The sequence below is a fragment of the Podarcis erhardii genome (genome assembly GCF_964252035.2).
Source record: "Podarcis erhardii genome assembly, chromosome: 13".
Classification (NCBI taxonomy): domain Eukaryota; kingdom Metazoa; phylum Chordata; class Lepidosauria; order Squamata; family Lacertidae; genus Podarcis; species Podarcis erhardii.
In genome coordinates this window covers 5,497,085-5,521,284 of record NC_138502.1, presented here as the reverse complement: position 1 = coordinate 5,521,284, position 24,200 = coordinate 5,497,085, and the positions used below count along the sequence as shown (strand labels likewise).

The 24,200-nt window shown below is 42.5% G+C and overlaps 1 protein-coding gene across 7 annotated transcripts in view; it reads right to left on the bottom strand.

The window, feature by feature from the left end:
* Positions 1-19,292, bottom strand: part of LOC309327121 (uncharacterized protein) — a 40,260-nt gene extending 20,968 nt beyond the window's left edge. Inside the window, exons 1-4 of one of the 7 annotated variants that reach the window (XM_081836201.1) lie at positions 18,922-19,167; positions 13,801-13,878; positions 5,334-5,410; positions 3,692-4,084 (exon numbers count right to left, since the gene is read on the bottom strand). In XM_081836201.1, the coding sequence (XP_081692327.1) occupies positions 3,797-4,084; positions 5,334-5,410; positions 13,801-13,878; positions 18,922-19,027 (549 nt within the window). In that variant the 5' untranslated portion in view covers positions 19,028-19,167 and the 3' untranslated portion in view covers positions 3,692-3,796. Of the gene's footprint in view, positions 1-3,419; positions 4,132-5,332; positions 5,411-7,204; positions 7,430-9,461; positions 9,793-13,442; positions 13,879-16,798; positions 16,894-18,921 lie in introns of those variants that run through there. The other 6 variants (XM_081836198.1, XM_081836200.1, XR_014150415.1 and 3 more) reach the window with 6 other exon arrangements.
* Between the last annotated feature and the right edge of the window lie 4,908 nt (positions 19,293-24,200).

Genomic DNA, 24,200 nt, shown 5'->3' with positions numbered 1-24,200 from the left:
ATACTTATTGCAAAGTATTGGAAGACGCAAGATCTACCTACCAGGGAAGAATGGCAGATGAAACTGATGGACTACATGGAAATGGCAGAAATGACTGGCAGAATCCGAGACCAGGGAGAAGAGTCGATGGAAGAAGATTGGAAAAAATGTAAAGTATATTTTTAAAAATATTGTAAAATCAATGAATGTTAGAAAGATGCTGGAATGAATTTACATGGTCTTAGCAGAAAGGTTGTAAAGAATTAAGTTAAAATGGATTGTTAATGGGTTAAAGTGTAAAATTTAAGGTTAAATTGTGTTAAGTTAAATTATGGAACAAAATCTGAGAAAGAGGGAAAGGACGCTGAAACAATTATGAATTAGAATATAAAAAGGGAGGTCAAGGAAGTCAAGGAAATAAGTAAATGAAAGATAAAGATATGAAAATACTGGATGATAGTGTTTTTAAATGTTATTGTTTAACTGTATTGTTTTGGGGTTTCCTTTTTTCTCTCTCTTTCTTCTTTTTTCTTTTTAGTATTGTATTTTCCTTTATTTTTGAAGTATTGTAATCTTTTTTGTATTATTATTGTGTGTTTTTCTTTTTTCTGTAATTGTTAAACCTTAATAAATATATTTTAAAAAAAACAAAAACAAAGTGGTACGATAAGTCATCCTTGCATCGTAGTAGCTATCATAGATATGGAATCCAAGTGTGACATTGGGTAGGAATTTAGGATTCTCATTGATTTTGTTCACAGCAAATGCCAAAGCACGGATGTGCTGGTAGAATTTTGTCACCATTCTGCATATAGAGGTAGAATTCGTTCATCCCTTTGTATAACGAGTATGTTTCCTGCTATCATATCACAATATTGGTAATTCTGAATAGAGTCTATTGGGGGGGGGTATTAGCCAAACCTACACACACACACGGACAGACAGACACACACACACACAACATTCTGTCATTTACAGAAAAATATATTTGTGATCTGAGCAACTACAAAAGATGCAGAGCAAACGAAGCCATTTCTTACTGTGGAACATCAAGCTGGTTCTGAGAAGGATCTTCACTGAATGAAACTTCATGAGAATGGTAAACTCACTGAGAAGCAGTTCCACCAATGAAGAGAGCTCCTGGCTGGAACCACTCATGTGGAACAGGGTGGGGATCATTTCTGGGACACTCCAGAGTATCTACTTTGTACCCCATAGGAAGCAACAAAGGTAGAGCTATCAGAAGCCACAACATCCAATCAGCAAAGCATCTCTAGATTGAGAATCTCCTATTTTGGTGGATAATTCTGCTAACACATCTTTTAAGAGAAATACATCAGCTATGTCTTTGACTGAGACATCAATGCATGCCTTAAGTGCTAGCAAGGTTTGTTGATGTAAGGTGGAATAAAAGGGGAAACGTATGAAAGGAAAGTGACAGAGCCCTGCCCACCTTTTCACCTACTCTCGGGTGTACATTGCTCGGGGGGTGGGTATTTATATCAATTTTCAGATTTACTGGTTGATCATTTTCTAGTATCCTCTGGCAAGTATTTGGAGCTTTGTGCAGTTGGAACAAATTATAGGGGCTTCCATGATCCTAGGAGGCCAGTGATTAGCCCTTTACCATTTGAGTGCTGTTCCTCAACCCCACCCCCAAAGCAAATCTGTTAATTCCTTTTTCGACATCTGATAATGACTCTTCCCTGTTCCTTGCAGCATTATAATAATAAGTAGCAGGTGGCTAAGAGATCCCCATAGGAACAGAAGGAACAGAAATCAACATGTTCAAGGGCGGCATTTTGCAACTACCCTTTTAATATTATATATGAATGGCCTAAGCTTTCTATCATACTATGGCAGAATAAGAAGAATACAGGACATTCCATTTGCTAATCTAAAAAGTGACAGGTGGCCCATTCCCCATTCACCAGAAATTTGCCCCCAGATGGGATGGATACAGTAGAATATGTTTCATCTAGTGTTGATTTGTATCCCACTGTTTCTCCAAAGAGCTGAAGTTAGCATACACACTACTATGCCTCTCTATATTATCATTACAGAACCCCTGTGATGTACATTAAGCTGAGAGATATTGAGATTTTATTTATCTATAGATGAAGCATGGAAATCTTTGAATCTGGGATAGGCTGAAGAGAATGATGTAGTATAGGCTGGAGAGCTTGTGATGCTGAGGAAGGGGTGTGCATCATTTTCCACCCTGGGATTTCTCCTCAGGCCTCTGGGTGAGCTTCATGGTGTCTTTGATTCAGTCAGAGTAGGAAACTATCACCTGGCTGAAGGCCAAGAGGGAAACCTTACTGCTGTCCTTCAATACTTGGGTGTTCACATGCTGACCCTCAAGGAGGGAACTAGACAGAGGGCCTTCTCAGTAGTGGTGCCCGCCCTGTGGAATGCCCTTCCATCAGATGTCAAGGAAATAAACAACTATCTGACTTTTAGAAGACATTTGAAGGCATCCCTGTTTAGGGAGGTTTTTAATGTTTGATGTTTTATTGTACTTTTAATTCTGTTGGGAGCTGCCCAAAATGGCTGGGGAAGCCCAGCCTGATGGGTGGGGTATAAATTATTATTATTATTATTATTATTATTATTATTATTATTATTATTATTAATCCACTGAACAGAAACCTCACTTGTATTGAGCCCTGTGACCAAGCCGGTGAGCATTAGCTGTGCTTGCTGAAGGCTAGTTTCTTCGCAGTGCAATAGAAATTGGCATAGGGACCATTCACCTTGTCTTTTTAAGTTTCCGGTGGGAGTTAGTATGAGACAAAAGGAGAGGCAACAGTTATTAGATTTAGGCATACCTGACGGACAGGCAGCATTTAGGAAATGGTGGTCTTGAAGGAAGGACATGCAGGAGTATCTAGAAAGGGCTATGATGACATTCTGATGGACACAGGAATTCTTGACAGGATTATTCTGAAGGGTTTGCCTACCTTCTATATTTTTCATACATGCTTCACAGCAGTAGCACATTGTCCTTTTGCACTCCTTAAGTGTGCTATTTTAAACATAAAGCAGATTAGAAATGATTTTAACATCATTGAATGAAAAAATGCCTTGGATTCAAACCTCTGCTTTCCATCTCAGTCCTTCTTGCTTTTGTCTGCCATCCGTCCATCTCTACACCCCTGTGATTTCCCTTCTCTCTGACCCTCTCTCCCATGCATATTTTCTTTTTCTTGAATCGTGAAAAAGCGCCCAAGGGTCATCTATTCCAACCCCCTGCAAAGCAGGAATCTCAGCTAGCTACGTGGCTCCTTAATGTGTGGACTGGACCACCAGGGCAAGGATATGAAAATCTGCCTCCAACAGAACTGCACCACCTGCTCATCTAGGTCAACTGATGCTGGGTAAACATGATCAACAGGCAGAAGACCCTGGTCAGCAAAATGAATTGTTACTCCACTCACCTTTCTTTTTATAGGACATGCTCAGCTGGGGAGGGGGGGACACACAAATATCTGTGCTCGGGAGAGTCTAAACCCTGGTGAGGAAGGATAGGCTAAGAGACAGTGACTAGCCAAAAGCCCCCCCAGTGAACTTCATGGTTATGTGCTAAACACACTTTGCTTCTACAATAATCAAACTTCAACACGATTTTGCAGGGAGATTAATCCATTCCCCACTTCTTCCCAGAACCCGCCCACCACCTCAATCAAGTGATCAGATCATGAAAAATCAGTGAGTTTGCTCACTTTTATTCAGCCTTAGGCCAAACATGGATACATGGAAATTATTGAATCTGGGATAGGCTGAAGAGGTTTTGATGCTGAGGATGGGGTGTGCATCATTTTTCACCCTGGGATTTCTCCTCAGGCCTCTGGGTGGGCTCCACGGTGCCTGCTGTGCGGGTAAACGTACAGGAGTATGAAGTCCCGTTGTTCCAGTCAGAGTAGGGGACTACCACCTGGCTGAGGGCCAAGAGGGAATCCTTGATGTTGCCCTTCAAGACTCGGGGATTCACATGGTGACCTTCAAGGAGGGCATTCTTCACCCACTGGACAGAAATTTCACTTGCATTGAGCCCTATGACCATGCCGGTGAGGATTGTCTGTGCTCGCTGAAGGCTGCTTTCGTTATGGGTGGCGTGAAAGAGGTTGTCATGGAGACCGTTCCCTTTGTCTTTTTAAGTTTTGGGGTGGGGAAAGTATGAGAAAGAGAGAGGCAAGAGCTATTAAGTTTAGACATAATTGATGGACAACATTTATGACACTATTTAGTGCTGATTATTTTCTGCTGGATTCTCTGACAAACATTTTTAATCTGTAGATAGAGGGGTGTAAATCCTTAATGAAAGCTTTAAGGAGCAAAGGGGATTTAACTGAAGTTCTTGTGTGTGCTGACCTGAGTAGGAAGATCTGTGGCACATACATGGGGCTTCCTTGAGCTGGATGAGGACACGGTGGGATAGTGGAGATTCCAGGAATATTTACAGAGCTCCTTTCCCCAACATATATAAAGAAAGCGCCCAGCACAAAAAGCATCTCAGGCTTCCCAGAGAAGGTATTGGTGTATAGGCTGGGTTTGAAAACCAAGGATAGCTAAAAACTTCCCATATCCAATGATACCATCTCTGCATAGTTGCTCCTGGAGCCGCTAACTAGGTACGGAGCTCCTTAAATGTGTGGACTTGGCCACCAGGGCAAGGATATAAAAATCTGCCTCCAATAGAAGGGCACCATCTGTTCATCTAGGTCACCCTATGCTGGGTAAACATGATCAACAGGCAGATGAAGGTTAGAAGGGTCCTTGGCTGGAGGTGGGAATGGTTTTTAATGGGGGTGGAAATTATTGTGGGAGACACCTTGGCCCTTGCAGGGTACACACTCTTTCCTTTCCTTTTCCCATTGTTACCTTCTGAGAAAAACGTGCATTTAGTATTGTTCAAGAACGGTGAAAACCTTTCTGCAGAGATAGGAGGAGAATTGCTGTTCAGACCTCCACCTGACTGATTGCAATTTCAAGTTGTGTCTTTAGCACCGATATCATGGCAACTGGTGGGGAAAGTCTTATCTCAACAGGCCATAATGGAAAGCAGAAATAAATTTCTGAATTAAGGAGGAAGCAGTCTTGAAGTGGTCAGTCCCTGAGAGGATCTTAAGCAATCTAGAAACTATCATCCCTCTCCCAAACCATGCTTTTCAAAAGAAAACTAAGTCCCAACTGTGTCGAGAGTTTTTACCTTCAGGTTCCTTGACTTTTCTTTGGGACCCAGGAAGGGATTTTCGACAGACGTACTCGTTCGACACTGCAAGTAATGCTTGTACAAAGCTGACGTATGCTGTGCTACCAGTGCGTGCACTTAGGGTGTCGGTGGTGTTACCTGATTGGCCACCTGCCTGCCAGGTAATCATCATGCCTTCAGGGACAGAGCCAGAGGCAGCACACATCAATATTACACCTAAGGGAACAAAATAAATAGATAGACAGACAGACAGAAAGACAGATGAAATTCCTGGTTTTATAATGACTTTATATTGCTGTTTTTATGGGGGGGGTTATATTGCTTTATAGTTTTTATGTTGCTTAGTGCACTGTTTAAGATTTAAGCAGCTTAGAAATGATTTAAAAATCAGCAAATGAATAAATGCCGTAGGTTAAAACCTCTGCTTTTCATCTCAGTCCTTCCAGTCTTGCTTTTGTCTGCCGTTTGTTCTTCTCTACACCCCTGTGATTTTCCTTCTCTGTGACCCTCTTTCCCATGCATATTCTCTTTTCGTGGAATCATAGAATTCCAGAATTGTAAGGGACCCCAATGCTCATCTAGTCCAAGCCCCTGTAATGCTTACTTACTTACTTCATCAAAACCTTTCTAGGCATTACAAATATAGGGCATCCTAAAACATTTAAAATATATACAAATAAACAGCCACGTAAAATATATAATGATGAGGAATTTCATTGGGATTTCTTCCTGCTAAATAGTGCCATTTAGCACTGCAAGAGATACTATTAACAAAACCTCAGCCCCCCTTGCAGTTAATTCTGGGTTAATGTCAGACAGATAGAATCGGATATTTTTATTGTGCCGTGATTTTAGACTACCCAAAAAGGGGGGCAGCATGCGTTTGCATAGCAGGTTGTAAAATGGATAGTAGAAAAGGATATGTTCTACAGTGTGTGTGGCACATTCAAAGAACATCCACAATTTCTATCATTTCTGGGGATGTATAAAAATCTGCCCTTGAAAAAAGCTGTAGGAAAAACATTCAGTCGGGCTAAGATAAAGGTCCTGAGTTGGACAGAAATTATTATTTTTGAAATATGTGACCCTGTTATCTCGGGGGAGCAAATTTTATTTACACCTGACTTGAAGTTGTTTCCCCCAATGTACCTTAATCTGGTTTGACTATTGCAATAAATATATTGCTCAATCGAATTATACAAGGGTTTCAAGATCTGATTTGAATACCAATAGATCTGATTTTCCTATGTAAGAGTTGGAACTTCTGTATTTATCAGAGTCCGTAAGTAGGTCAGAGAGTAGACTGAAATGTTGGCAACAAAATGGAAATGCAACCAGTATTTTATAGTGCTAGCCCACACTCAATATTCTACCGTGTGTATACCTAGTTCTGCACACCTTGTCTCATACATGATTGAACTTGGGAGCCCCAGGAGATGTCTCAAGATGGATGTGAGGGTGATCCGACTGAGACATCTGTCACCCCATTGATCGCCAGGGCTGATCTGGCTGACCTGGCTGGCTAGGCAGGCGTCCCCCTGTTTCATGTGTGTCCCTCCCTAAGCTGCACGCTCGGTGGAAGAGGAAGACAATCCCAGATAGGAGTGTACTGTTCCTCGGTCAAGGCCTGATGATAGTTGTGCTCCCTGTATAGATAGAACCTCCCTGATAGAACCTCCCCCTGTAATGCAGGAATCTCAGCTAAATAATTTCAGCTACATAGTTTGAGAGAGCCCTGCCTTCTTTGCCTGAATCAGAAGAATGTCTCTTCTGTCCCCTAAACCTACAAAGGTCTCAGCACACAGAAACAGGCACTTACAAATCTTAATAAAAGAGTATTTGTTTTGGAACCATGGGATTTGTCCCTTTGGAATGACTATCCCATTTACTGCTGGCAAATAAGCAGAAAAGTTGGTTACTGCTCTGTTTCTAAGGGTGGTTCCAGATGCCCAGATTTCAGGTACATGTATGAGAAGGCTGCAAAGAGGAAGGAAAGAGAAGCAAACTCACCTGGAGCAGCCTGAGAAGAAGTCAGTGGCAGGCTGGCCCCGCAAAGCAGTCCCACAAATGGTAAGAAGATCTTGGCCCACATTTTAGGATTCAGTGTGAATGGCATGTGGGCCACCAGGCCTGCTTATATACCATCCTGGGAGACTTTGTTTCCCATCAGTAGCTCCACCCAGACAATCCAAGAAGAGGCTATTCTGTGAGGTTCTCAGAAAGTCCTTCCAAAAACTTGAGTGTAATTAGGATTATTTAATTGTTATTATTTAATTTGTATACCACCCCTCATTAGCAGATAACAGGCAGTTCAGAACATAAAAGTAAAACATGAGAACACAAAATATATAATCTTCTTCCCTTATCTTCTTTAGAGGACAAGATGCAGAATTAGCAAGATGGAGAAGGAACATTGTGACCTTAATTATCTGCTGCCTTGTAATGAGGGAGCACTGATTGGCTAATGTTTGTCTGAGCCCCTTATTCATGTACAACATCCCTATACAGTCTGTGGAACTGGCACTTTTACCAGGGCTACGTAAGGTACGTTCCGTACTTGCAAGGAATTGCTTCTCTCTGCAGCCGGCACCACCACTTTCTTGTTTAACGTTCAAGGGGATTTTGAAAAGAGACTGGTTTCTTTGGGCCTGTCTTCTTACTTAAAACCAGTGCAGCAGAAGACTGAACAGGCTCTGTTCTGCCCTGGCAAGTGGGCAGCCAATGGCCTTTCAGCAGTGAGGCATCCCCTCTCACCTGTGCAGGCCTCTCATTGGCCAATTCAAAGTGCAGGAGGTTTAAAAGTCATGGTTTCTCCCCAGAGAATCATGGAGGCTTGCAGTTTGGTAGGAATGCTGGTTATTATCTCTTAGATTCTCTGACATTTCAAATCTCTACAGAAGACTGGGGGTCATTGTGCGTGTGGCCCTGAGTAGGAAAATCTGTGGCCTGTTAGGCTTACATGAGCTGGATGAGGACATAGTCAGATAGCGGAGGTTCTAGAAATAAATTTATTGAGGGCAGAAGGTTTTGTGGGCTTTTATGTCTCAGTGGCTGCCCTGGCAGGTGGGCCGCTAGTGCCCTTTCAGCAGCAAAGCATCCCCTCTCACCCAAGCAGGCCTCTTATCCTGCCAGCTCCCCAGGTGTCATGGGGAACTCTTGGATGGCTACCTCACCATCTGCATTCCGGCTGCTTGGGGACGGCGACCAAGCACGAGGATCTGCAACAGCCACCCACTCGGAGGAAGGAACAAGCCTCCATTTCCCAACATTATATGGAAGACACCCAGCATCCCAGCCTTTCCAGAGAAGGTATTGGCATGTTCAGGTTGCTGCACAGGCTGGGTTCGTAAACCAAGGAGAGCTAAAAACATCCCCCTTGTGGGGATGTTTAGGAGACAGTGGTACCTCGGGTTACATACGCTTCAGTTTACAGACTCCGCTAACCCTAACCCAGAAATATTACCTCAGGTTAAGAACTTTGCTTCAGGATGAGAACAGAAATTGTGCGGTGGTGGCGTGGCAGCAGCAGGAGGCCCCATTAGCTAAAGTGGTGCTTCAGGTTAAGAACAGTTTCAGGTTAAGTACGGTCCTCCGGAACAAATTAAGTACATAACCCGAGGTACCACTATAATAGGCAAGGAAATATTTGTTAAGTAATATCCTTCCTTCGCTCACACTAGTGAGTGATGTAGCAGAGCAAATCCCCTCTATATTCCCAGAAGCTAATTGGTAGATGTTATGTACTGAGTTGAATAGGATACAAAATGCAGCAGTCTGATTGGTCCTAGAACAATAGGATTCAGAATGCAGCAGTTTGATTGGTCCTAAAACAATAGGATTCAGAATGCAGCAGTTTGATTGGTCTAGAACAATAGGATCCATTATTCAGTAGTCTGATTGGTCCACAGGAGCCACCCAGCTCCAGCTCCAGCTCCAGCTCCAGGTGGAAGTGAATCCACAACCTGATTGGCCTACAGGAGAATCCTGGAATTAGCCAATCGCGTGGGGCCCATTGTGTAAATAATATATATGAAGCAGACGTTTGGGGGGGAACTTCCATTCCTAGCTACTATTAGCTGAATAAAGAGCATGAAATCCACACTTGACTCTGAGTATATTTCAGTAGATTTGTTTGAATCTCTACAAGATGACTAATCCAATCTGGCTTGCCTAGATGGTTTTTTCCTGTTGTCTCCTTTTCTCCCTCTTAAAATACAATAAAGACTCACAAGTCTGTCTTTAAAAGTATAGCAATAAGTTTACTCACAAGTTGTTCACAGTACACATCCTAGAAGGCAGGCTTTAAGCTTCAGGCTGCAAATATAGAACGTGGCTTACATCCTTTGTGAGGATGGGCCCAAGTGATGCTGCCTGAGAGCCAGCAGACAACAAAATGGTTGTGAGAATGAACTGAGAGTTAACTGAGACAAGATGACTGCGTGACTTGCCCTTTTATAGAATCATGCCCATCGGCTGAGTCACTTACAGGGGGAACAGGAAGTTCAACACCCGCCTGACAGTGTCCACTCTAGGAAGCAAAGCATGTTGTAATTGACTGTACTGATGCGTTACATCCCACACCATATCCCATAACCTCTGCACAGTTACCTAGGTAGCTCCTTAAATGTGTGGAATGGGCCACCAAGGCAAGGAAAGAAAAATCTGCCTCCAATAGAAGTGCACCACCTGTCCATCTAAGTCACCCTAGGCTGGGTAAACATTGCCTGACTAGGTGGCGACCTTCCCAGGGACAACCAGAAAGGAATAATGACTCATGACAACGTGTTATGGAATGGAAATTTGGCCACAACTTTATTAACCTTTCAAATATAGGAAGCCTTGGCTAAGGCATTGGGCATGTATCCCTCCCAGCCCCCCAGCCGGGGGAACTAGGGCTCCTCAGTGTAAATGGGATAAGGGGGTGCCCCGCAAGACACATGTGTACGCAGGCAGCCCACCCCATATCCCCTCATGCAGGGTAGTTCACTGACAATCTTTCCATGTATGTCCAGTGACACCCTCATGATGTCAAGCCCCCTTCCCAATCTCAATGTCAAGTTAGTGCCCAGGGAAGATGGGGAGCCAAGTGACTCTTCAAAGGGACGTGGGCTAAATTGCAGCTACGCTACTCTGAGTATATTTCAGCTACAAAGTAAAAGGTAGCTGCAAGCCCATTGCCTCTTTAAGACCAGCTTAAGGAAGAATCCATGATGGGTTAATTGCTTCCATAAAGCAAAAAACAAAAACAAAACAAAACATGCACAAAAAGTCTGACTTGAAAATTCATTTTATGTGAATGGTAGTGTGGTGGTGTTGTTGTTTAGTCGTTTAGTCGTGTCCGACTCTTCGTGACCCCCTGGACAAATGCTAATGAGCAAAAAACATGGAGTAGCTAGCATGAAACACCTGTTTCCAAATACTTCCTTCATTGGTGTACTGCTGTAAAGCTGTCAGGGGCTGGCCAGCGTTGGATGCCAGAGACTGGTCTGACTCTGACCAGGAAGAAAGACCGTCCCAGACAGAGCAGCCTTTAACAGAGGAGGAAGAGAAGAACTGGGGGGGCCCTTCCTTCAAGATTCCCAGTAACAGAGAGAATAGCAGATTCAGAAGTCTCACAGTTGGAGGTTGAGGGAAATAGACAGCCCTGATAACTTTGCTAGGTAACCAGGAGGGAGGGAACGTCTGGAAGGCTCTGCCTCTGAGAGCAGCGGTGATGCTGCTCCTTCCCCTTGGATTAGGAGGCAGGAAAGGGTTAAGGAGCAAGGGAAGCACAGGGGCAGGATGATGGGGAACTGGCGCTTAGTGCTGCGGAAGGGCAGGAGATTCAGACTGAGCAACTGGTGTCTTGAGAGAAGTTGGCTCGATGCCGCTCTCTGTGTGTTATTGTAAATAAATGGACTATAAACCTGTTGGAGGCTCATTAATTCTTACCGGAAACTTCCGTGCATGCCTGCAGACCTGACAAAGCCAAACACAAAAAAAATATTGCTGTCTGTTCAATATACGATCTATAAACATTTTTAAAACCATGAGACCCTGCTCATATAAATAATCAATTCCATCAATACAATAAAAGTTGTATTGTAAATACTGAACATAGATTACGGCCAAGGGAACCTTACATATAAAGGTACCGTTCAAAGACAATGATTCCTTCAGGTCTAAATTCACATCTTGACCTGAGTTCTTATATTTAAAGGTTGTTTAATCAGCTTAACCCCTTTTATGGGCATTTGTATCGTAACATTTAGCTAAGCAGTATTTGGCAACATTTCCAGTATGAATGGTAACAGTATACCTTTAAGGTGTGTTTCAGGTGTAACCAACAGACTTTGTGTTGTGGTATAACTAGGAGACAATAGAATTTCATATTAAGATCAGGGCACCAGAAAATATTTTTTCAGTGAAGCTTGTTTGATAATAAGATTGGTGAACAACAATTATTTATCTTTTCAAGTGACCTAATTGTGGCAATAGTATTTTTGGGGGTATTTTTGATACAACTTATGTTGGAAGGACGTGCTATAGGCTAGCTACTCCATTTATCTTTTACTCAGTAACATTTGAGGCTGAATACACTGCCATTCCCACAAATTTTCAAATCAGCCTTTCCACGTACATTTTTTTATTTTGCTTTAGCTTACACATACACACCATTTTTTTGTATTTCATTGCTTTCAAGGCAGCCTCAGAAAATTCAGGACAGTTGACGTGTATGTTATTCCTTTCTCACTAATGAGTCTAGTCACAAGGCGGCGGAGGTGTAAGGTCAGAGTGTTCCTTCTCTGTTTTGCTAATTCTGCATCTTGTCCTCTAAAGAAGATTGGGATAGTCATTCCCAAGGGAAAGATCCCTTGGTTCCAAAACAAATATTGCTTTATTAATATTTGATACCAATCTAGCAGAGTTTGCACGCAGCAGAGCAAAAGGCAATGAACAGTCCAAGGATCATCTCATTCTTTGCCAGATGCCAAGTCACAAGGATCTTCAGACACTGGTCACAAGACTAGCATGTGCAAGAAAAGGGTTCACGTCTTGCATGTACACCTGGTCTACCGGCAATTAAAAACTTCAACCTGTTCTCCAAGCCCTTCACCAAAAGGAAAGCAATGAGGGGACTAATAAAAATCAAGGCATATTGTCTTCCTTTGCATTTTCTGGTATCTTCAATTTGCACTTAAGTCAGTATTAATGTACTACGCTGTTTATTTCCAGAGAAGTCGCCCTGTTTGCAGCATCAACAAAGAGCCTCGGGATGCTTTAAAAATGCAACACATTCCTACGTTTACCCAGGAAAAACTCCCATTAATGCATTAATACATGAGCATTTGCTTACTTTATACACACCGTTGCTGGCTAGAGGAAGCAGAAGAGGAGAGAGAAAGAAAACGAACTGATTGCTCCCCCCAATGAAGAGACACCATGTCTCACGCCCTTTCCCTACACATCCACCCTCTCCTTCTTTGAGCCTTCTCTTTAAGCCAGAGGTTTTCAACTTTTTTGAGTCCATGGCTCCCTTCACCAACTGCATGATTTCTGCAGCACCCCTGTGGGGCTCAGAAGCCCATTTATGTCACCCTTGCCTGCAGAGCTGGCAGCTTCTCACCCTTTTCCACACACCCTCCATGGTGGAGGGTTCTCTCAGCCTCCTCTCCTATCTCCTCTCCTAGGGAGAACTGCAGGTAGCCGCTGCCACTGCTCCTGGTCTCAGAGCTGCCCCCCTCCTGCCCTGAAGAGAGGTGCCTCCTCACACAGCCCCATGGGGGCCTGGGAAGAAGATGTCCCCAGACTTGGTGGCCCAACGGAGACTGGCCAAAGGTGAAAGTGAGGGACTACCCAGGGAGTGCTACCCAGGGAGCAGCAATGGCAGCAGTGGGCCCTGCCAGGCCTGCATGGAAGAAAGGCTCCCCTTCAGGACTGGGCACTCAGCTTCCAGGCAGGCATTGCACACAGCAAGCACAATAAAAGCCAGCATGGTGCCTGCCTGCCCACCTTCCCACCTGTCTGTCCATTCCCATCTGCAATGGCTGGCAGACTGACCGGCTTGGCTCCTCGCCCGCTTGCTTGCTTACTTCAAGGCCGCCTCACCTCCTGGCAACCAGCACCCAATGGCCAGCCCCAGAGGCAGCTTTCCCTTGTATTCGGGTTGCAACAAACAGCTGTGCAAGCCTTTGAGAGTCAGAAATGTGAGAGGACATCATAGGTGTGAGGGAAGGAAAGAGGGAGAGAGGCCAGTGTTGCCCACAATCCAAGGCACCTCAGCGTGCCACGGCACACTGGTTGAGAACCACTGCCTTGAGCAATGGGTGCCTCTCACCCTCCTTAGACCATGCAGGCATGTGTGTCCTCCCCCACCCACCAAATTGCCCATGTAGAGCAAGCAGAGGCCACCAGTTAGGGAGACCCACCCAAGGTTGCTTGTCGAGAGACAGAGAACAAGGAAGCTCTCCACCCTTTTTCTTTTTAACCCAACTTCAGGATTTGCCTGTGTGGCTTAACTTTGTCCTCTCTCTCTTTGCCCCCTCCCACCTGCGAAACATCTAGTAGTGCAAGGCTGAGGTATGCTGTGCTACCAATGCGCGCACTTATGACGCCGGAGGTGTTACCTGATTGGCCACCTGCCAGCCACATAATCATCATGCCTTCGGGGACAGAGCCGGAGACAGTGAACACCAATGTTGCACCTAAGGGAACAAAATAGATAGACAGACAGACAGATGAAATTCCTGGTTTTTTAATGACTTTATATTACTGTTTTTATGGGGGGGGTTATATTGCTTTACAGTTTTTACGATGCTTAGTGCACTGTTTAAGATTGAAGCAGCTTAGAAATGATTTAAAAATCAGCAAATGAATAAATGCCGTAGGTTAAAACCTCTGCTTTTCATCTAACTCCTTCCAGTCTTGCTTTGGTCATGTAAAATATATAATGAAATACTCAGGGCGCGTGGCCCTGTGTAGGAAAATCTGATTTGAGGTATCAGAGCCAAGTCCGCCAATGATAGCCGTGAGCTTTTTGTGTCTGTCACACTGGTAGTTGGGAACAAATTTATCTGTTTTGAAGAGCACACCCAAAGTGGTACGATAAGTCATCCTTGCTTCGTAGTAGCTATCATAGATATGGAATCCAAGTGTGACATTGGGTAGGAACTTCGGATTGTCATTGATTTTGTTCACAGCAAATGCCAAAGCAAGGATGTGCTGGTAGAATTTTGTCACCATTCTGCATATAGAGGTAGAATTTGTTGATCCCTTTGTATAATGAGTATGTTTCTTGCTATCATATCACAATGTTGGTAATTTCTAATAGATTCTATGGGGGGGATTGGAATAACCTACACACACACACACACACACACTTAACATTCTGTCATTTACAGAAAAAATATATTTGTTATTTGAGCAGCTACAAAAGATGCAGAGCAAACGAAGCAATTTCTTACTCTGGAACATCAAGCTGGTTCTGAGAAGGATGTTCACTGAATGAAACTTCATGAGAATGGTAAACTAACTGAGAAGCAATTCCACCAACATATTCTGGTTAAGCAAAAATATGATCTAATCTGTCTGCAAGAAACCCATGTAGCGGAAAAACATAAAAGAGTATTAATAAATAAAAGATTGGGGCTTGAGTTTATTGCATCAAGTAAAGAAAAAAAGAGAGGTGTGGTAATCTATGTAAAACCTCAGCTGGAGCCCAAACTGCTTTACAATGATGAAAAAGGTCGAACAGTGATTATAGAAGTTAAGATCAATAATGAAAAAGTGATAGTTATTGGAATTTATGCACCAAATGAGAGAAAATCCGAATTCTATCAATTCTTAGAAGAAAGAGTCATAGAATATTTAGGGGGAGGGAATTATATTATTAGGAGATTTTAATGGAGAACAATAAAGAAGAAAGAAAAGAGGCAGAACAAACTCCCAACTACATTTTTCCAATTAATAGAACTCCTGAATTTGTTTGACGCTTGGAGGTTTAAGAATCCAACAGAGAAAGAATTTACACATTATTCAGAGCCACATAAATCGGCGCGACGAATCGATGCGAACTGGACAACAAAGCATTTATTAAATAATATTACAAAAGCAGAAATCCACCCAAGGACAATTTCAGATCACAGCGCAGTCTGGGTTAACTTTAAAGGAAAAGAAGAAAAGATTAAAAGGTGGCAACTTAATGAGAGTATGTTAAATGAATAAAAAACTGTACAGAAGGCCAAGCAAATCTTAGAAGAATATTTTAAGTTTAATTTAAATCAAGGAGTAGATCTAGAGACGGTTTGGGACGTGAGTAAAGCCATCATAAGAGGCTTCTTTATCCAACAAAATGCATTCCAAAGGAAAATAAAGGAGAAGAAGAAAGTGGAGATCTGGAAGGAAATTAGAAAAAAGGAAAGGATCCTTTTCCAAAAACCAGATTATGAACTAATTAAGCAAAGTATAAAAATTTTACAGACGCAATTCTCCATGATAATAAACAAAGAGATAGAATGGAAGATAAAATGGTTGAGACATAGAAATTTTGAGTTTGCAAATAAATCTGGCAAACTTCTGGCCTGGCAATTAAAGAAGAAAAAGGAAGATAGAATTATCAATAAAATTAAAATTGAAGACAAATGGATTCAAGAACCGAAGGAAATTAGTAAAAACTTTGCTAGTTTTTTCGGAAAACTATATAAAGAAGGTCCAGAGACTCTAGAAAAAATAATTGATTATTTGGGAAAAAATAAACTACCAATAATACCTAAGGAAAAAACTGAATTTTTGAACTCACCAATAACAGCTATGGAGGTGCAACAAGCTATACAGAGATCAAAATTAGGAAAGACACCTAATTAGCTGAGATGGTCTCCCAGCTAATTACTATAGAAAGTTAGAACAAGCATTATTTCTTCCCATGAAAGACCTAATGAATAATATTCTGACAAATGGAAAGCTACCGAAAACCTGGAAGGACAGCTTTATTACTCTTATCCACAAACAGGGAACAGATGCCTCAAACATGGCCAATTACAGACCCATTGCACTGCTAAATAACGGTTACAAGATATTTGCAGACATTCTTGCAAATAGATTAAAAATGGTGCTGAAAGAGATAATTCATAAAGATCAAACCGGATTTCTTCCCAGACAATTTATGCAATCCAATATTAGATGTGTGATTAATGTATTAGAATATTTGGATATTAAAATTGATAAACCAGCAGCTATTAGGTTGGTGAACGCTGAAAAAGCTTTTGACAACGTGTCCTGGAAGTTTATGAAAAAATTAATGGAAGAAATTGGACTGGGAGAAAATATTTGTAAAGGAATAAATGCCATCTATCGGAACAATATGCAAAATTGATCATCAACGGAAGAATTACTGAGGAGTGCAAAATAAGCAACGGAACCAGACAGGGCTGCCCACTGTCACCACTGATATTTATTATCTCAACAGGCCATAATGGAAAGCAGAAATAAATTTCTGAATTAAGGAGGAAGCAGTTTTGAAATGGTCAGTCCCTGAGAGAATCTTAAGCAATCTGGAAACAATCATCCCCCTCCCAAACCACGCTTTTCAAAGGAAAACTAAGTCCCAACTTTGTCAAGAGTTTTTACCTTCAGGTTCATTGACTTTTGTTTGGGACCCAGGGAGGGATACTCAACAGACGAAGTTGTTCCCCCACGAAAAGTCTGGAAATGCAATGCTGACGCTCCCAATGCGTGCACTTAGGATGCTGGAGTTGTTACCTGATTGGCCACCTGCCTGCCACGTAATCATCATACCTTCGGGGACAGCCAGAGAAAATGCACACCAATATTTCACCTAGGAGAGCAAAATAGACAGAAAGAAAGATGAAATTCCTGGTTTTTTAATGACTTTATATTGCTGTTTTTATGGGGGGGGGTTATATTGCTTTACAGTTTTTATGTTGCTTAGTGCACTGTTTAAGATTTAAGCAGTTTAGAAATGATTTAAAAATCAGCAAATGAATAAATGCCATAGGTTAAAACCTCTGCTTTTCATCTCTGTCCTTCCAGTCTTGCTTTTGTCTGCTTTTGTCTGTTCTTCTCTACACCCCTGTGATTTTCCTTCTCTCTGACCCTCTTTCCCATGCATATTCTCTTTTCGTGGAATCATAGAATTCTAGAATTGGAAGGGACCCCAATGCTCATCTAGTCCAACCCCCTGTAATGCTTACTTACTTACTTCATCAAAACTTTTCTAGGCATTACAAATATAGGGCATCCTAAAACATTTAAAATATATTCAAATAAACAGCCATGTAAAATATATAATGATGAGGATTTTCATTGGGATTTCTTCCTGCTAAATAGTGCCATTCAGCATTTCAAGAGATACTATAAACAAAACCTCAAACCCCCTTGCAGTTAATTCCAGGTTAATGTCAGACAGATAGAATCGGATATTTTCATTGTGCCGTGATGTTAGACTACACAAAAAGGGGGGGGGGGTAGCATGCATTTGCGTTTGTGTAGCATGTTGTAAAAAGGACAGTAGAAAAAGATATGTTCTACAGTGTCCAACACATTAAAAGAACATCCACAATGTCTATCATTTCAGGGGATGTTTAAAAATCTGCCCTTGACAAAAGCTGAAGCAAAAACATTCAGCCGGGCTAAGATAAAGGTCCTGCTTTGGACAGAAATTATTAATTTTCAGATATGTGACCCCGTTATTTCGGGGGAGCAAATTTTATTTACACCTGACTTGATGTTGTTCCCCCCCCCCCAATGTACCTTAATCTGTTTTGACTATTGCATTAAATATATTGCTCACTCGAATTATACCAGGGTTTCAAGATCTGATTTGAATACCAATAGATCTGATTTTCCTATGTAAGAGTTGGAACTTCTGGATTTATAAGAGTCCGTAAGTAGGTCAGAGAGTAGACTCAAAGGTTGGGAACAAAATGGAAATGCAACCAGTATTTTATAGTGCTATCCCACACTCAATATTCCATCGTGTGTATACCTAGTTCTGCACACATTGTCTCATACATGATTGAACTTGGGAGCCCCAGGAGACATCTCAAGACGGATGTGAGGGTGATCCGACTGAGACATCTGTCACCCCATTGATCGCCAGGGCTGATCTGACTGACCTGGCTGGCTAGGCAGGTGTCCCCCTGTTTCATGTGTGTGTCCCCCTAAGCTGCATGTTCAGTGGAAGAGGAAGACCATCCCAGATAGGAGTGTAACGTTCTTCAATCAAGGGTTGATGATAGCTCCATGTGCGTCCCTCCCTAAGCTGCACGCTCGGTGGAAGAAGACGACCATCCCAGGTAGAAGGAGTGTCCCGTTCATCGGTCAAGGCTTGATGATAGCTGTGTTTCTGTATAGATAGAACCTCCCTGATAGAACCTTCCCCTGTAATGCAGGAATCTCAGCTAAATAATTTCAGCTACATAGTTTGTGAGAGCCCTGCCTTCTTTGCCCCTATCACAAGAATGTCTCTTCTGTTCCCTAAACATACAAAGATTGCAGCACACAGAAACAGGCACTTACAAATGTTAATAAAAGGGTATTTGTTTTGGAACCATGGGATCTGTCCCTTTCGAAAGACTATCCCGTTTACTGCTGGCAAATAAGCAGAAAAGTTGATGTAAGAGAATCCAAGGGTTGTTATTGCTCTGTTTCTAAGGGTAGTTCCAGATGCCCAGATTTCAGGTACATGCATGAGAAGGCTGCAAAGAGGAAGGAAAGAGAAGCAAACTCACCTGGAGTAGACTGGGAAGAAGTCAGTGGCAGGCTGGCCCCGCAAAGGCGTCCCACAAATGGTAAGAAGATCTTGGCCCACATTTTAGGATTCAGTGTGAATGGCATGTGGGCCACCAGGCCTACTTATATAGCATCCTGGGAGACTTTGGTGAGATATGTTTCCCATCAGTAGCTCCACCCAGACAATCCAAGAAGAGGCTATTCTGTGAGGTTCTCAGAAAGTCCTTCCAGAAACTTGAGTGCAATTAGGGTTTGTGGGAAATCCTAATAGCTATGGGGAAGTTCGCCTATTGTTATTATTTAATTTGTATACCACCCTTCATTAGCAAATCACAGGCAGTTCAGAACATAAAAGTACAACATGAGAACACAAAATATATAATCTTCTTCCCTTATCTTCTTTAGAGGACCAGATGCAGAGTTTGCAAAATGGAGAAGGAAGATTGTGACCTTAATTCTCTGCTGCCTTGTGATGAAGGAGCACTGATTGGCTAATGTTTGTCTGAGCCCCTTATTCGTGTACAACATCCCTATATGTGGAACTGACACTTTTACCAGTGCTACGTAAGGTACGTTCCGTACTTGCAAGGTATTGGTTCTCTCTGCAGCCGGCACCACCACTTTCTTGTTTAACGTTCAAGGATTTTGAAAGAAGACTGGTTTCTTTGGGCCTGTCTTCTTACTTAAAACCAGTGCAGCAGAGGACTGAACAGGCTCTGTTCTGCCCTGGCAGGTGGGCAGCCAATGGCCTTTCAGCAGCGAGGCATCCCCTCTCACCTGAGCAGGCTTCTCATTGGCCAATTCAAAGTGCAGGAGCTGGCGGGAACTCCACCTGGGCCATATCTGCACCATGCTTTAAGCAACTGATGTATTCAGCATGGCAGGGTTATTCCGAAGGACGTGCCTCCTTTCTTTAAAAATGAATTTGTATGCCTCCTCAATAACTCTAACTTCTCTCTCTTTTATATCCAGGTTACAATCCCTGCAAAGGATTGTAAATGTCATGGTTTCTCCCCAGAGAATCATGGGGGCTTGCAGTTTGGCAGGAGTGCTGATTATTATCTGTTAGATTCTCTGACATTTCAAATCTCTACAGAAGACCAGGGTGGGCCTCCTCAGTGTAAATGGGATATGGGGGTTCCCCGCAAGACACATGTGTACGCAGGCAGCCCACCCCATGTCCCCTCATGCAGGGTAGTTCACTGACAATCTTTCAGTGTATGCCCAGTGACACCCTCATGATGTCAAGCCCCCTTCCCAATCTCAATGTCAAGTTAGTGTCCAGGGAAGATGGGGAGCCAAGTGGCTCTTCAAAGGGGCGTGGGCTAAATTGCAGCTACGCTACAAAGTAAAAGGTAGCTGCAAGCCCATTGCCTCTTTAAGACCAGCTTAAGGAAGAATCCGTGATGGGTTAATTGCTTCCATAAAGCAAAAAACGAAAACAAAACAAAGCATGCACAAAAAGTCTGACTTGAAAATTCATTTTATGTGAATAGTAGCGTATTCAGCAACATATGCTAATGAGCAAAAACATGGAGTAGCTAGCATGAAACACCCGTTTCCAAATACTTCCTTCATCAGTGTACTGCTGTAAAGCTGTCAGGGGCTGGCCAGCGTTGGATGCCAGAGACTGGTCTGACTCAGACCAGGAAGAAAGACAGTCCCAGACAGAGCAGCCTTTAACAGAGGAGGAAGAGAAGAACTGGGGGGGCCCTTCCTTCAAGATTCCCAGTAGCAGAGAGAATAGCAGATTCAGAAGTCTCACAGTTGGAGGTTGAGGGAAATAGACAGCCCTGAGAACTTTGCTAGGTAACCAGGAGGGAGGGAGGGAGTGTCTGGAAGGCTCTGCCTCTGAGAGCAGCGGTGATGCTGCTCCTTCCCCTTGGATTAGGAGGCAGGAAAGGGTTAAGGAGCAAGGGAAGCACAGGGGCAGGATGATGGGGAACTGGCGCTTAGTGCTGCGGAAGGGCAGGAGACTCAGACTGAGCAACTGGTGTCTTGAGAGAAGTTGGCTCGATGCCACTCTCTCTGTGTTATTGTAAATAAATGGACTACAAACCTGTCGGAGGTTCATTAATTCATATCAGAAGCTTCCATACATGCCTGCAGACCTGACAAAAGCCAAACACACAATAAATATTGCTGTCTGTTCAATATACGATCTATAAACATTTTTCAAACCATGAGACCCTGCTCATATAAATAATCAATTCCATCAATACAATAAAAGTTGTATTGTAAATACTGAACATAGATTACGGCCAAGGGAACCTTACATATAAAGGTACCGTTCAAAGACAATGATTCCTTCAGGTCTAAATTCACATCTTGACCTGAGTTCTTATATTTAAAGGTTGTTTAATCAGCTTAACCCCTTTTATGGGCATTTGTATCGTAACATTTAACTAAGCAGTATTTGGCAACATTTCCAGTATGAATGGTAACAGTATACCTTTAAGGTGTGTTTCAGGTGTAACCAACAGACTTTGTGTTCTGGTATAACTATTATAGAATAGAATTTCATATTGAGATCAGGGCACCTGAAAATATTTTTTTCAGTGAAGCTTGTTTGATAATAAGATTGGTGATCAACAATTATTTATCATTTCAAGTGACCTAATTGTGGCAATAGTATTTTTTGGAGTATTTTTGATACAACGTATGTTGGAAAGACATGCTATAGGCTAGCTATTCCATCTATGTTTTACTCAATAACATTTGATGCTGAATACACTGCCATTCCCATAAATTAAATTTTCAAATCAGCCTTTCCGTGTACATTTTGTTATTTTGCTTTAGCTTATGCAGATACGCCATGTTTTTTGTATTTAATTGCTTTCAAGGCAGCCTGAGAAAATTCAGGACAGTTGACGTGTATGTTATTCCTTTCTCACTAATGAGTCTAGTCACAAGGCAGCAGAGGTGTAAGGTCAGAGTGTTCCTTCTCTGTTTTGCTAATTCTGCATCTTGTCCTCTAAAGAAGATTGGGATAGTCATTCCCAAAGGAAAGGTCTCTTGGTTCCAAAACAAATATTGCTTTATTAATATTTGATACCAATCTAGCAGAGTTAGCATGCAGCAGAGCAAAAGGCAATGAACAGTCCAAGGATCATCTCATTCTTTGCCAGATGCCAAGTCACAATGATCATCAGACACTGGTCAGAAGACTTGCATGTGCAAGAAAAGGGTACACGTCTCGCATGTACACCTGGTCTACCGGCAGTAAAAAACCTCAACCTGTTCTCCAAGCCCTTCACAAAAAGGAAAGCAATGAGGGGACTAATAAAAATCAAGGCCCATTGTCTTCCTTTGCATTTTCTGGTATCTTAAATTTGCGGTTAAGTCAGTAATAATGTACTACGCCGTTTATTTCCAGAGAAGCCGCCCTGTTTGCAGCATCAACAAAGAGCCTATATTTACCCAGAAAAAACTCCCATTAATGCATTAATACATGAGCATTTGCTTACTTTTTACACACCGTTGCTGGCTAAAGGAAGCAGAAGAGGAGAGAGAAAGAGAAAACGAACTGTCTGTTGAAGAAACCGTTTCTTACCCTGGAAAGACTAATTGGGGGAGCGATTTTTGCCCTTTTGGCTCCTTTCTGATCTTGCCCGCCCCCTTCTGCTATGCAAATTTATATTACACAACCATATATAGATATATATATGGTTGTCTCCGATGCTAGTCCTACTCAGAGTAGACTCACTGAAATGAATTTAAAATCCAACCATTAATTTCGGCCACCTGTCAGCCACTCAAACGTCGTACCTTCAGGGTAAAGGCCAGCGACAGTGCACACCACTATTGCATCTAAGGGAACATAAATATTCAAATAGACAGACAGACAGACAAATAAATAGATAGATGTGATTCTTAGTTTTTGAATGACCATGTTACTCTTTTTATGGTTTTTCTGATACTGCTTTACAGTACACTGTTTAAGATTTTTTTAAATATAAAGCAGCTTAGAAATGATTTAAAAATCAACAAATGACTAAATGCCACAGGTTATTTGCTTTTGTCTGTCATCTGTTCCTCTCAACACCTCTGTGATTTTCCTTCTGTCTGGCCCTCTTTCCCATGCATATTTTATTTTCAGAGAATCATAGAGTTTTAGAGTTGGAAGGAACCCCACTGCTCAGGAACCATGTGGTCAGCTGCAAGAATGATATAACGGAGAGTGACGGATGACAACTGGACACCTAAAAAGAAATGATGCAGATATGGGAGGAAACGATCAACTTATGTTTGCAACAGGAGCAACCTGATTTTAAGAATTTGTATTAAATTAAAGTAATTTGGTTGGATTTGAAATAATTTGGAAAATAAAAAGTACAACGTACACAAAATACATAATCCTGTTCCTCAAACTTTAGCAGACAAGATGCAGAATTAGCAAAATGGAGAAGGAACACTCCGACCTTCCACCTCCGCTGCCTTATGTGAGGATCCTTCCTTCATTGACACCTTGTGACTAAGCTCATTTGTAAAAAAGATTTTGGCAGTAAACCCCAAGGTTTACTGCCAATATACATATACGTCAATTGCCTCAAATTTTCTGGGACTGCCATGGAAACAATCAGATTTTTCCTTTGCCCTGAGATGTCCCGATTTAAGCTGCTCTTAAAGGGGCAATGGGCTTGCAGCTACCTTTCACTTTGTAGCGTAGCTGCAATTTGGCCCATGTCCGCTTTAAGAGTCACTTGGCTCCTCATCTCCATGGGCGCCGACCTGTCATTGAAATGGGGGGGAGGGGTTGATGTCACAACACACACACACACACACACACACACACACACGTTGGTAGGAGCGAGGGGTTGTGAATAAACTGCGTCTACAAGAGCACCAGCCAGATGCAGTGCAAGGTCTACGACTCCCTGCTGGACCTTCCTGTGGACCTCCAGGTGGCCCACACCCTGGCGGTGGTCTCTATCACTGTTCTGTTCTGTTCTGGGCCTCCTTGCTGCCATCTCCGGAGCTGGGTGTTCCAACTGCATGGAGGACCCAGAGACCAAAGGGAAAGTCTCGGGACTTGGCAGTGGCTTGTTCTGCCTGTCCCCATCTGCTGGTCTGCCAGAGCCATCGTCTGCAAAAATGTTAATCAGGCAATGGCTTTTTCCACCTGCTTTGCTCCACAAGCAACAGTTCACAGAATTCCTTCAAGGGAGGGGGCAGCTATGACTGATAAAGTAGTATTAAAATGTTTTAAATAAATGACATGGCTGGTTAAAACTAGTCCAGCAGAAGGTGGAAGAGGAGGAAGCAGACCAGCAGGGCC